This window comes from Lemur catta, chromosome 15, assembly GCF_020740605.2.
Source record: "Lemur catta isolate mLemCat1 chromosome 15, mLemCat1.pri, whole genome shotgun sequence".
NCBI classification, from domain to species: Eukaryota; Metazoa; Chordata; class Mammalia; order Primates; family Lemuridae; genus Lemur; species Lemur catta.
Window position 1 is genome coordinate 17,608,369 of NC_059142.1, and position 14,716 is coordinate 17,623,084.

The 14,716-nt window shown below is 50.7% G+C and overlaps 1 protein-coding gene across 2 annotated transcripts in view; it reads right to left on the reverse strand.

Annotated features, from left to right (window-relative positions):
* ABR (ABR activator of RhoGEF and GTPase) overlaps positions 1–14,716 on the reverse strand; it is a 175,118-nt gene that overhangs the window by 86,472 nt on the left and 73,930 nt on the right. For both annotated transcript variants that reach the window (XM_045526195.1, XM_045526196.1), the window contains exon 2: positions 4,442–4,626. In XM_045526195.1, coding sequence (XP_045382151.1) covers positions 4,442–4,626 — 185 coding nt within the window. The remainder of the gene's footprint in view (positions 1–4,441; positions 4,627–14,716) is intronic.

Below are 14,716 nucleotides of genomic sequence, written 5' to 3' on the forward strand. Positions count from 1 at the left end.
ACCCCTGAGTGCCTGGGAGCCACTGTGGGAGGCCACAGGGATGGTCAGGGTTGGGGCTCCCGATCTCGCAGAGCAGATGTGCCCCCCAAATAACTGTGCTCACCTCCCAAATGGTGAAGGGATCAGCCACGGGCCATGAAAGCTTCACAGGGAAGGGACGTCTAAGTGGGACCTGGCAGCACCGCACAGCCTCCGGCATCAGAAAGATTCAAGTTTAAATAGACTCTGGCCCCCCGGCTGCGTGGTCTTGGGGGCAAATTATGTCATCTTTCTGAGTCTCAGTTTCCTCAACTGTAAAATGAAGATGGTTATAGCACCTACCCCATAGAATTGTCATGGGCCTTAAGTGAGACAACACAGACAGAAGGCTCAGCAAAGTCTCTCTAGGTAGCTGTGATGGGGAGGAGGAGAAGGGGAGGAAGATGAGAGGGACAAAGGCGATCATTTCAATCCACCTCCACCCTTATCTTTGTATTCTCCTGCCAGCTGGAGTCTGACCCGTGCACAGACTTTACAACTGACAAAGTGTTCTGCATAACACCATGTCATAGAAGCCTCGCGACAGCTGTGTAAGGTCAAGAGAGAGGAAATTCTGTGTCTTCACTTTACAGAGGAACAAACAAGCTCAGAGAGGGTGCATGCCATCCCTCAGGTCACACAGCTAGAAAGTGGTAGAGCTGGGACAAAACCCAGATCTCCTTCCTGCCTTGCGGCCCCTTTTCACTGAGCTTCCTGAGAGGGGAGACAGAAGAGTCTGTGGCCCGTGGGGAACGAGATTTTTCTGTAAGACCACTGTCCTGGCTGAGAAACCTACGCCCCACTTGTGAGCTGAGATTGAGAGTCCCTGCCCTCCTTCTCGGGGTGAAGCCAGGCACTCTCAGTTGAACTCAGCTACCGGTGATCTGTGGCCCTGGCCCTGCCAGGGTGCCCTGCTCAGACTGGGCTTGAGGAGGGTCTATGGGGCAGGGCTTCAGGTTTCACCCGATCCCTCTGCAGGCTGCACATCTCGGGGACATAAACTGGGATGACAGTAGCAGAGTGAGGCTGTAGAGGGGTGTGTCAGGGAGTGAGGACTGTGTGTCCTGCTAATACCACAGACACCGGGCTTCATCTGGGGCCACCACACTTGCCAGGACTGATCCAACCCCAGAAAGGAGGTTGGCTGCAAAAGGAGACCCAGTCATTGTCCAGCAAATATTTATTAGACGGGGTCCTTGCAATGCTCTTATCTCCCATCCCTCCAAAAACCAATGAGAAAAGTCTTGTGGGCCCCAGTCACCAGGGACTGAGTACTGCGGTGAGCCAGGCCTGCCACTGCAGGCCTCATCCGAGCTATCCTGCTCCATCCTCCCAACTGCCCTTCAGGGGAGTGAGTTAGCGCTATTTAGAGACCAGCAAACTGAGGCCCAGTGGTATTAGGACACCCATCCAATGTCTTATAGCTAGGGAGTAGTAGATTTTCATCTATCCAAAGCTTATGTCCTTTCCATTCTCTGGGCTGCTCAGGGAGCAAGACTGCGATGGTTCATTTTATATGTCAACTTGACTGGGCCACGGGGTGCCCAGACATTTGTCCAAACATTAATCTGGGCATGTCTGTGAGGGCATTTTTTGGATGAGATTAACATTTGAATCAGTAGACTGAGTAAAGCATCTTCCCAGTGTGGGTGGGCCTCGAATCCATGGAAGACCTGGATAGAACAAAAAGGCTGAGCAAGAGGGAACTCCTCTTGCCTGAACACTTGAACTAGGACACTGGTCTTTGGACTTGGATTGAACGTTGGCTTTTCTTGGGCTTCAAGATTACTGGCTTTGGGGCTAGAATTTATACCACTGGCTCTCCTAGTTCTCAGGCCTTTGGCCTTGCATTGGAACTACATGTCGGCTCCCCTGAGTCTCTGGCAATTGACTGCAGGGATTGGGACTTCTTAGCCTCCACCATTGCCTGAGTTAATTACCTCTAATAAATCCCTTTTTTAATATATATATATATGTACACACACACACACATTAAATACATACACACACCCTATTGGTTCTGTTTCTCTGGAGAACCCTGACTAATACAAAGACCACATCTTGGGCTTCCAGGCACAAGTTGGCTGCTTATTTGGGTGTGGAAGGCTCAGCTATCAGACTGTGCCAGAGGCCAGATATATGAATATCTAGAACAATTGTCTAATTTGATCCAAAAGTTCCCTCTGTTCCCAAGGCCTCAACAGGAAGCCTGGCAGAGGAGGAGACCTGCCTGGCCAAATAATCACAGCCAAGTAGCAGATATCTTGGCCTTTTATTATTTTTTTTTTAACCCAAACATCCCCAAGTACTTGGGAAGAGGTGTCAACTCCTTCCAGGCAGCCCCGTGGAAACAGCCATACTAGCAGAGTCCACTAGGTGGGGCCAGTGACACAGTGGAAAGAGCAGAAATACAGGGGATGCAGCGGGCTGGAATCTCAGAATCCGCAGGTTGGATAAATGCTCCCTACCCCTATCTCAGGCGGCTTCTAGCCAATGGTGTCAAAAATCAATCCTGGGGGCCCCAAGCACTTTAGTGGGTTGTGTCACTCTGTAGTGTCTCTAGATTTCAAAGTTCTCAAACTGAGTTATTGCCACCAAGCAAAACAGGCAGCTACAAGTGAAGTCACTGCCGCAAAGCCCAGGAGCACCAGGTGGGGCATCTCCCCGCTGAGCCTCTGATCTCTTCACTAGAGAAAGCACCTGACAGTACCTTTCACTGGGGAATCTAAAAATCAATGGACAAACAATCCAGCAAGGTGGTCGTGTGACGAGGGAAGGAAATGGGGACAGGAAGCAAAGAGGATGACAGAAAGGGGACAGGGAACAGCAAAGACCCTGGCCCTGCAGTGAGATCCACAGGGCATCTTCCTGCCCTGCTCACAGAGGGTAAGAGCCGAGTCCCTGGGGGGCCTCTGAGCCCTGCTGTGGTCTGAGCCCTGAAGGCAGGGGTGGGGGGCAAGTTGCCTCCTTTTTGTTTTCCCCTGGTGGGTCTCAATTCAGGCCCTGGAATACCCTCTCCTTTACTGGTAGCAAAAAGCCTGCCCCTGCATGTCCACGACGGCTGTCTCTAACCGGCCACCCCTTCTTAGGACAGCAGGGCAACGACACCCCAGACTGCTGGCTGTGGGGGGCCGTGGGGATGACCAACACCTTTGCTCATCCCCTCCACCTCCCACCTGCCCCCATCATCCCTTCCCAAACGTGCACTGCCTGCAGTCACTAAGCGCTGCCTCAGCCTCTGTTGCCATGGCAACAATGTGGCTTCCCCCAAGTGGGAAGCTGTTGCCAAGGCCCTGGTTGCCAAAGGCTATAACAGCCACCCCGGTGTGTGAAGAGGGGGTGAGAGCTCTGCAGAGGGGTGGAGGGTGGCCAAGGAGGCTGGCAAGGGAAGGAGCCGGGGGGTGGGGGGGTTCCTCAAGAATGGTAATGTCTAGGAGGCTCGCGCTGGAGTGGGGGGTGCCAGGCCCCTGCAGGAGGGGAAAAAGCATCACATGGCATCTCAGTGACTGCTCCTCTGGTGGCTTTAGGGGGAAGAGAGGAGACCCCCACAAAACACACCTGGACCAGCCTGGACCAGGCAGGATTGGGCACTCGGAGCCCCACCCCCACCCCTGCAAAACACATGCTGCCGAAGAACAGCTTTGGTTCTTCTCCCCAACTACAGGAAAAACAACCTTCAGGAAGCTCTGTCTTGCTTGCTCATGTGTCCCAGACGTGCACACACAAAGCTGGGCCCAGACAGAGTCAGTCCCTGTCGCCAAGAACAGCATCAATTACAAGGATTGCAAACTCTCCCCACATTTCTATCCCCCTGGCCTGTCTCAGAGCACATACTTAATATTCCTTCTCCAATGCTTCTCTTTGGAGCAGAGCTCTTGCCTCTGTCAACAAGCAGAGGGGTGGGCAGCATCAGGGTTTATTCCCTCCTAGAGGGAACAGAGTAGGGCTGGAGGAGCCCTCTGTCCTCAGGGAATGCCACAGAAGCAGCTCATGCCACCCCTCAGGGAGCATTCAGGCCAGGCTTGGCTTCTCTGGGGCCAACATCTGAATGTTTACAGCCCACAGGCCACATAGGCAGCCCCTGGCCCTGCCTGGGTGCGGGAGAAGAGACTGGTCCCTGCTAGAGTCCTGTCCCCATCCTGCCAAGGAAAGAGACTGCAAGGGAAGCCAAAACAAGAGGTGAGGGGGCCAGAGGCCTGGGGACCAGATGGCTGCTGGAGGAGGACAGACAGGTGCAGGGTGGCAAAGCAGGTGGAGGAGGAGCCTGGGACCAGTTGCTATGATCAGGGTACCAAGGACAGCCAGGTCCAAATGTCCCCAGTCCCATTCCTTCGGTATCAGCCCAAGGCAGAGCCTGGCCCATGATGCCCATGCCTTCCTCTCACTCCTCCCCAAACCCAGAAGAAAAAGCAGGTGTACCTACCCCAGGTGCCAGCCCCTCGGGTGGGGTGGGGGAGATGCTGTCCCCGCCGCCCTGGCTGCGGGCGCTGAGCTGGGGGGACATGGTTGGCGACTCGTCGATGTACGGCATGGTCTCTGAGCCCTCCGGGGGCCCTTTCTGCTCCTCATTCCCCTCTCCGTCGTAGTCGTCTGCCCCGTAGCTGAAGTCTGAGACAAGGAACAAGAAAGGCCACTGAGAGTCCTCCACGAGGGCTGCCAGGGACTGGTAGCGCAGTGGGCGCCTGCGGCGGCCCCCGGCTGCCATGACCCCGGCCGCACCATGCACGCCTGGCCCGGACAGGGGCTGCGCGGGGCCCGGGCCTGGTGAGGGGCTGGGCACTGCCAGCAGGCTCTGGCTCTGCACGTTCAGAGGCTGCTGGGAGTCGGGGGGGAGCGGCTCTGCCGTTGCCGCCCGCTTAATAGCATGTCAGTCGCGTATTTCGAGCTGCTGTTTCCTTTGCCTTCTGCCTAATTCCAAGTCTAAAAATTAACAGTGGGAGCAGGAGGCAGGCCGCTTCCAACTCTCCTCTCTGAGTCACCATTTTGCTTTTTATAGGGAATAAGGAGGTGGGGGCGGGCCAAGCGATGTCACTTCCTGAGCCCCTCCTCCTTGGGTACCACTTGTACACAGAGCCCGATCCCTCCAGGGGGCCAGGGCAGGTTTTGGGGTGGGAGGGTTGAGAGAGTGTACTGAGGGAGCCGTCACCCCTTGGAACAGGGCCCTGCAGGGAGGACGGAGCCCAAGGCAGCAGGGTGTGGGCGCGGGGGCTGTGCCCAGGCCTGGCAGGGACATGGGTGAACGGCACACTCCTCAAAGCCGGCACTTATTTCTATAATTTCAACGTGGGCTTCCTTCAGAGGAGGAGGGAAGAAAAGGCTGCGTTAAAGCCCTCTGGGCTGCCAGCACCACCAGGCGCCAGGGCCCACGCACAGATACCCCCTCCTAGGGACGGCAGGCTGGACCAATGCGAGGGGCACCTCAGGGCTCCACAGTGAAAGGGCTACAAGGGTGGCCCCAGAAGGCCCTGCGTCAAACCCCATCACTGCCCACCCCACCCCATGCCTGTTTGCTTCCACCAGCCCTGACCCGCCACGGCCAGGAACGGAGAACACGGCAGGGCTGCTGCCAGGGCCTGTCTTGGACCACCCTGCGCTGGGGCCACTACCCGGAGGGGTGGAGACTCCTTTCACACTCGTCACTGGGCAGGGGTAGGAAAGACTCAGCATGTTTGGAGACCAATGGGGCCAGCACTGTAGTGGGTATGGAGACACAAAGAGCACAGCGCCAGTCCCCCTGGGCTCCACAGTGGCCTGGGACCAGCGGTGGCCCCCCACACTCTGGACTGCCCAGTGGCAGCATCCATTTGTTAAATACTCCCCAAGCGTTTCTGGGTGGGATTCCCCGGGCCAGGCATCTTGGGCTGTGGCCCCATGTGATGGTGGAGGCTGGGAGTCCTGTCCCACCATCTGCTCAGATACTACTTCCTCCGGGTTGTCTCCCCTGGTGGCTCAGCTCAGAACTCTTTTTTTTTTTTTTTCTTCTTCTTTTTTTTCTTTTTTTTTGAGACAGAGTCTCACTTTGTTGCCTGGGCTAGAGTGAGTGCCGTGGCATCTGCCTAGCTCACAGCAACCTCAAAATCCTGGGCTTAAGCGATCCTCCTGCCTCAGCCTCCCTAGTAGCTGGGACTACAGGCATGCGCCACCATGCCCGGCTAATTTTTTTTCTATATATATTTTTAGTTGTCCAGATAATATATTTCTATTTTTAGTAGAGACAGGGTCTCGCTCAGGCTGGTCTAGAACTCCTGACCTCGAGCGATCCACCTGCCTCGGCCTCCCAGAGGGCTAGGATTACAGGCGTGAGCCACCATGCCTGGCCTTCAGCTCAGAACTCTTATAGCACATGGCCTCCTGGTGCCTGTGTGGATCCTGCTCCTTTGTCCCTGAGCCCCTGGGCAGGAACTGGGTGTCTCGGTCATCACTGTGTGCCCAGCACCCACAGGCCAACACGCAGCAGGCTCTCAGCAAACGTGTGTGGAGTGGATGAATGAGCAGAGGAATGCACTGTCCGGCTCAGGTCCGAGGTCTGAGACAGGTCCCAGCCAGCCAAGCTCTCCATGGGGGCCCTGGCTCCTCCTCCTCTGTCACAGCACACCAGCCCACGGCAGCCAGCAGCCTGAGAATGGTGTCAACGGGTCACCAGGACGCCTGGCCACGGCCTCACTAAGTCCAATCTGGCCTGTTGGCAGCCGAGCGTTTCCCGAAGCTCGCTGCACCTGCTCCTCCCGACTTCCTCTTCTCGTCCCTGAGCTGATGCCCCATTTAGCTGTCAGGGCATGTGGGCTATTTTTTTCCCCAAGACAGGCACGTGCATGAAGAACCACATGACTAGTGACACCCCAGCCACTGAGACGTGTGTGTGCCATGCACCTGGGAAACGGGGCCCACTGCCCTGGAGGCCACAAGGCCAGTGTCCGCGGTGGCAGGAGGTGAGCTGACTCTGGCATCTGCAGGGGGCAGGAGGAAGAGGAGCAGCACAGGAGGGAATGGAGACATCGTGGTGACCTGCCATCTCTCCTCCAGGAGGCTCCAGCTGCCCAGCGAGTGCTGGAGTCAAGGCCAGGGGAAAGTGAGCAACAGAGCCAAGAGCTCAGATTCCATCAGCCCACGCTGACTCTTCTGTGCACTGACCAATCCCCAGGAGTCATAGGGATGGGGCCCTCACAGTCGAGCTGTTAATATTTCCCAAGTGCAGGGGCAGAAGGGACAACAGGGAAGGTGGTGTGGCTCGCCTCCACGTCACAGCCTGGCGTTTCCCTCGGGGCGGGAAGGTCTGTGCCAGTCTTCCCCGATGTGTGGACAATTCATCCTCATCAGAGATACAGACCACGGGCTCCGCCATCTCTTGCCGCTTTCAGCCTAACCATATCTCTGCCAGGCAGTTCTTATTCTCCCCAATTTACAGACAAGGTCTGTAGAGATATTTGCCTAAGGTCACAGAAAGGACCTGAAGGAGGTCTGTCTGTCTGTCTCCAAATGTCATCCTTTTCCCTGTGAATCTCACTCCAGAGAAGTCCCCTTCCACAGTCCTCCTTGTCAAGGGAGGCTGACCAAAGGGGGGAACAAGGGGTACCTGAGGATGAGGTGCTGGCAAAGTGGGAGGCCCACGAGTGCAGAAAGTGCCCATGAAGCAGTCAGTTCCCTCCACATTCCACACCTCTGTCCCTCCTTCTGTTGCCAGTTTGGAAAGTAGATGGGATGGCCGGAGCTCCAGCAGCTATGTTAAACCATGAGGTGAACCTGAGGATAGAAGCCAGCACTGAAGAAGGCTGAGCCGAAAGTTAGGAGTGGCTGGGCACGGTGGCTCACGCCTGTAATCCTAGCATTCTGGGAGGCCGAGGTGGGTGGATCGCTCAAAGTCAGGAGTTTAAGACCAGCCTGAGCAAGAGCGAGACCTCGTCTCTACTACAAATAGAAAGAAATTATCTGGCCAACTAAAAATATATATAGAAAAAATTAGCCGGGCATGGTGGTACATGCCTATAGTCCCAGCTACTCGGGAGGCTGAAGCAGTAGAATCGCTTAAGCCCAGGAGTGTGAGGTTGCTGTGAGCTAGGCTGACGCCACGGCACTCACTCTAGCCCAGGCAACAGAGTGAGACTCTGTCTCAAAAAAAAGAAAGCTAGGAATTACTAATGGCACAATGGAGCCCCCATACCACCTCGGGATGGTCTACTTCTGGACTTTTTTATGTGTGTGAGAGAGAGAAAAATGTTATATAAACCATTGCTACTTAGTTTTTATGTTATATACTGTCAAACCTAATTGTAACTGATCCAGATGGTTTTCCTTGATATCACTGTTTGGGTGCACAGGAACTATGATCTTCACTGTGATCTTTTTCTCCTTAGTGAAGTCTTTTTCTGCCCACCCCTTAAAAATTGGTGTTCCTTGTAGATCCTTACAATAGAATGCCACTCAGCAATAAAAAGAAACAACAACATTAATGACTCTCTCAGACACTATGCTAAGTGAAAGAAGCCAGATACAAAAGAATACATCTTATATACTTGCATTTGTATGAAGCTCTAGAAAAGACAAAACTAATCTATGGTTAAAAAAATCAAAATAATGGTTGTCTCAGGTGGGAGGAGGAGCAGACTATAACAAGCACAAGAGAACTTTCTGGGGTAATGGACATGCTATATATCTTGACAGGGATTTGGAGTACACAGGTGGATGCATTCATCAAGAGTTCTCAAGTGATACACATAAGATCTGAGCATTTTACTACTAAATATTGAGCTCTAGTTAGTGATATGCATGAAGTGCACCGATGTCTACAACTTACTCTGAAATACATGAAAAGGGAGATGGATGATGTTCAGAGGGATGGATAGATGCAAGTGTAGAAAACTGATAATTACAGACTCTAAATAGCAGGCAAGTGGGTGTTCACTGTGCAATTCTTTCAACTTTTCTGTATGCTTGAAATTTTTCATCATGAAATGATGGGGGAGAAAAACCTCGTACTCTCCTGGCTTCTGTCACCCCTACTTCACTTCCTCTCCCAAAGTTGATTTATACTCCAAGGAGAGGTGTGGGCTGCAGGCCCATCTCTGATTGTTTCCTGGACATCTTCACCTGCAGGGACCTCAAACCCAACCTTTTCCTGAGGCTGATACACCAGATCACTCAAGTGGGAAATCCAGATTCCTGCCTATTCCTGTCCCTCACCTCCTGCACCGTGAAATGTCCCCTCTTCCTCCCCACTCTTATCAGCTCCTGCAGCCAAAACTCCTCAGCTCGAGGCCCTTCGTGGTCAGCACCTGCCTCTACTTTTACAGGGAGGGTCATAATCTCCTGCCAAATGTCAGACTTCTAGGTCTCTGTGGCGGGTTGAATGGTGGCGCCCCACAATGTATGTCCAAATCCTAACCCCTGATCCCTGCTAATGTGACCTCATTTGGAAAAAATGTGTTTGTGGAAATAATTAAGGATCTCACGACCAGATCAGCCGAGATTAACTGTTGGGTCCTAAATCCAATGATGTGTCCTTATGAGAAACAGAAAGGAAGCGGACACAGACACAGAGGAGAAGGCCCGAGGCAGAGTTTGGGGTTATGCTGCCACAGGCCAAGGAATGCCTGGAGCCACCAGCAACCGGAAGAGGCCAGCAAGAATCCTCCCCGGAGCCTTGGGAAGGATTGCCACCCGCCCAGAGGACGCCACGATTTCAGACTTTTGGTCTCCAGACTGTGAGAGAATACATGTCTGTTGTCCAAAGCCGCCAAGTTTGTGGTAGTCTGTTATGGCAACTCTGGGAAACTAATACAGTGCCCCCCCCCCCACACACAGAGTTCCCCATTTCTGGACTTTCCCACATGCTATTCCTGTGGCTGAAACACCTTCCTCACTCTTGTCCACTTGGGGAGATCCTTTTAGCCTTCAAATCCAGCTCTGATGTACCCTCTCCCATGAACTTTCCTGTGTTCTGCATATCATGACAATACCTGAATGTATAAAGCACTTTTATAAACCCATGAAATAAAAAGAATACCTTAACTTTCTAAATGAGTATGGGAAATGAATAGAAAATTAAAAAGAAAACTACAAATGCTCAAAGTACAATTTTTTTTTTTTTTTTTTTGAGACAGAGTGTCGCTTTGTTGCCCTGGCTAGAGTGAGTGCCGTGGCATCAGCCTAGCTCACAGCAACCTCAAACTCCTGGGCTTAAGCGATCCTACTGCCTCAGCCTCCTAAGTAGCTGGGACTACAAGCATGTGCCACCATGCTCGGCTAATTTTTTCTATATATATTTCAGTTGGCCAGATAATTACTTTCTATTTTTAGTAGAGACGGGGGTCTCGCTCTTGCTCAGGCTGGTCTCGAACTCCTGACCTCGAGCGATCCACCCACCTCGGCCTCCCAGAGTGCTAGGATTACAGGCGTGAGCCACCGCGCCCGGCCCCATATTTTTTAAAAAAATGTTAACCTCACTTAAAGAAAATGCAAACTTCTATGTTTTTCAATTTTCCCATCAAATTGGCAAGGATTTTTAAAGAAGAAGAAGAATATCCAGAGTTGTCAGAGAAAAGGCACTGTCAGAAACTCTTGGAGGGTGTATATAACTGGCACAACTTTTCCAGAGTCAACTTGGTAACTGGTATCAAACATTAATAGCTGGTACAGCTTTTAACCCAGCTTAATCTAAGACTATGACCTATGATATTAATTATAAATGTACATAAAAATGAAGCTGTAAGTCATACAACTGTTTAAGATTATGAAATACTAAAAACCACCTGAATGATTAATTATAGGGCATTGGTTGAGTAAATTATGGTATTTCTACAAGATGAACAGTTATGTAGCCCTTAAAAACTATACAGATGATGTGTATCACCTTATTAAGTGAAAAAGGAGATTAATAACAGTAATGTATGATGTAGTGTTTGAAAAAAATAAGAATGTCTGTATGCGCACAGAAGAAAACCTGGAAGGCTACAACACAAAACAATTATAGAGCATTCTGATTCTGGAAACTTGGAAGAAATTAATACGAGGTCTCTCCTCCCTAGGACACTAGCAGACTCCCAATATCCATCTTCCCTTCTTCCTTGTGTACATTACCCTGATTTTATATGAGGTGGCAATGGACCCAGTCCCAAGCAAGATACCCACTTTCTGTCCCTCTTACAGCTAGGAGTGGCTGTCTGACATCGTTCTGGCCAATGAAGCCCAAGTGAAGTATGCTGGAGCCTCTGGCAAGGCCTTTACTTTGAGGATTAAAAGGGACTTCCTATCTTGAACTCAGATGTGATGACTGGAGCTACAGTGGCCCTATTGCTCCCATGAAGAAAAGATCAGGAAAGAACAGAGACATTTCTCTGATGCTGTTCAGCTACTGAGCCACACTAGAAATAGCCCATCTCATTTTTTGCCAAACAGGAAATATAAGCCCCTATATATTAGATTTTAAGCTACTTAAAATGCACACATTTCCCAAGTGATATGCATACAGCCCAGAAGAGGAAGACAGTCCAATAAGCAACAAAACCTGAATGCTATGACAGAAGAATTTCATAGGCACCGCGAGGCAGAGAGGAGGGAGCAGCAACAGTCAGAGTAAAGAGATGGCTGGGAGGGCTTCTGTGATACTCTAAGGAAGATGGTTTATCACTGCGGCTAAGAGTGAGGACGGCCTAGGTCCTAATCCATGCTGCATCACTTCCTAACCTCTCTGTGCCTCAGAAGAGCGCCTGGCACAAGGCAGCCACTTATAAAGAGATACTGATTAAACAATGCATGTGAAAGGGGATGACACAGGGACTGAGTGCACAGGGCCACTGGGAGGATTAAATTGGACAATGCATGTAAAACACTTAGCACATAGTAAGCACCCCATATATCTTAGCTGCTATCATTAACATTATTAATTGAATCTTGAAAGATGTGTGGGTGCGTGCCAGGCGGGTGGGGGACGGGAGCAGAGTTCTAGGCAATGAGAGGCGGCCTGGCAATGGCACAAAGTGTGAAACAGCAGGGTCCCTGAAGGGGACTATAAATAGCAGGGAATGGCTAGAACATGGAGTGAGCGGAGGGTGAGGGGATGGCGCTGGAGCGGCAGGCACGGACCAGCTCACCACGGGCCTTGCCGGCTGAGCTGAGTTGGGCAGGGCTCAGAGGGGACTGCTGACCTAGTCCACAGCCCTCTGTGGGGTCTTGCCACCCACATCAGGGTTGAACATTGCTAACTCTAGATAATTCCTCCTGGTGCGTAGGTTCCTCTGTTGCACTACAATGCAGGCAGAATCCTGGGACTTCCAGATCTCCTAGGAGTTACCCAGATGAGGGACCACATGTTAATACAGGGCTACCTATTCCAAACCTGTAATGAAGCCTGTGTCCTTGAGGGTGGCCACATGACAGGACAGGAGCCAACCAGTGACAGAACAGCCATGGTGACCTCGGACATGCCCTTTTTGTGCAATGTGGAGAGCTGGCCTGAGAGAGGTGGGTTAAACCCAAATGACTGGTCCTGATTTCTACTACTTTAAGCTCTGGTAAGTGCCAAGGGGCAGAAGAGGTACCCAAATGGCAGGAGGCAAGTTGTTTACAATAGTTCTCTGAGACTGTCCAGCACCAGTGACCAATGGACACAGCCAAGAACACATCCTGGTATCCCCAACCCCCAAAACAGATGCTGAGAGCAGGTCTGAGGGCCCTTTCCACCTCTTCCTGGACATTCTGAGAACCTGTGGATACAAGGTAACGTTAAGTTCCAGGTGTGGAATGGTCCTGCCCTCCTAACAGGGGTGATACAAAGGCTGATTGTAGGTAATACACTTATTTTCTGCCCGAGAACTGAGGATGGGAGTGGGGGAGGGACGAACGGCTGCGGGAAGCCCAGGCCTGAGCATCATTCCCACCAAGGCCACACCAGAAGTGTCTAGGGAGCCCCAGCTCTCTGCATGCCACACACTGTGTCAGGTGGTGACAGAGCAATAGGCTGCAGGCTCCATTCCTGTCCTCGAGGATTTCCCAGTGTGGTCATATGAACACTCACATGTGAAATTTGTTAACTCTATGCTGGGCACTGGGCTGTACATTACTTCACTTCGTCATCAAAGTGATCCTTTGATGGGTAAATTACACAAACATTACATGGAGCAAAAGCAGCCAGACACAAGAAAGCACGTAGAAGCACACCTCAGAGACACAGCAGGTTGGGCTCCAGACCAATGGGATAAAGCCAGTGTCACAATGAAGTGGGGACACGTGCTTTTTGGTTTTCCAGTGCATATAAAAGTTATGTTTACACCATACTGTAGTCTATTAAGCATGCAATAGCATCATGTCTAAAAAACAACATATATCCCTCATTTAAAAATATTTTATTGCTAAAAGATGCTAATGATCATCTGAGCCTTTTGTGAGTCGTAATCTTTTGGCTGGTAGAGGGTCTTGCCTTGATGTTGATGGCTGCTGACTGATCAGGGTGGTGGTTGCTGAGGGCTGGGGTGGCTGTGGCCATTTCTTAAAATAAGACAACAATGACATTTGCTGCATTGATTGACTCTTCCTTTCATGAAAGATTTCTCTGTAGCTATTTGAGAGCATTTTACTCACAGTAGAATTTCTTTCAAACCTGTAGACCATCCTCTCAAACCCTGCTGTTGCCTTAACAACTATGTTTATATAACATTCTAAATCCTTTGTTGTCATTTCAACAATGTTCACAGCACCTTCACCAGGAGTAGATTCCATCTTAAGAAACCACTTTCAGCCAGGCACGGTGGCTCACACCTATAATTCCAGTACTCTGGGAGGCCAAGATTGGGGGATCACTTGAGGCCAGGAGTTTAAGGTCAGCCTGGGCAATATAGTGAGACCCCATCTCTACAAAAAATTAAAAAAATAAAAATTAGCCAGGCGTGGTGTCACACGTCTGTAGTCCCAGCCACTCAGGAGGCTGAGACAGGAAGATCACTTGAGCTCAGGCATTGAAGGTTGCAGTGAGCTATGATCATGCTGTTGCACTCCAGCCTGGGTGACACAGTGAGATCTCATCTCTTAAAAAAAAAAAAAGCCACTTTCTTTGCTCATCCATAAGAAGCAACTCCTTATCTATTAAAGTTTTATCATGAGATTGCAGCAATTCAGTCACATGTTCAGGCTCCGGTTCTAATTCTAGTTCTCTTGCTATTTCCACATCTGCAGTTACTTCCTCCACTGAGGTCTTGAACTCCTGAAAGTCAACCATGAAAGTTAGAAACAACTCTTACAAACCCCTGTTAATGTTGCTATTTTGTCCTCCTCCCGTGAATCATGACTGTTCTTGAAGGCACCTAGAATGGGAAATCCTTTCCAGAAGGTTTCCAATTTACTTTGTCCAGATCCATCAGAGGAATCACTATCTATGGAAGCCATAGCCTTATAAAATGTATTTCTTAAATAATATGACTTGAAAGTCAAAATGACTCTTTGATTCATGGGCTGCAGAATGGATGTTACGTCAGCAGACAGGAAAACATTAATCTCCTTGTACATCTATCTCCATCAGAGCTCCTGGGTTGACTAGGGTCATCGTCAGTGTCCAGTAATATTTTGAGAGAAATCTTTTTTTCCTGAGCAGTAGGTCTCAACAGAGGGCTTAAAATATTCAGTAAACCATGCTATAAACAGGCTTTGTTGTTCCATTTAAAGAGCACAGGCAGAGTAGATTTAGCTTAATTCTTAAGGGCCCTAGGATTTT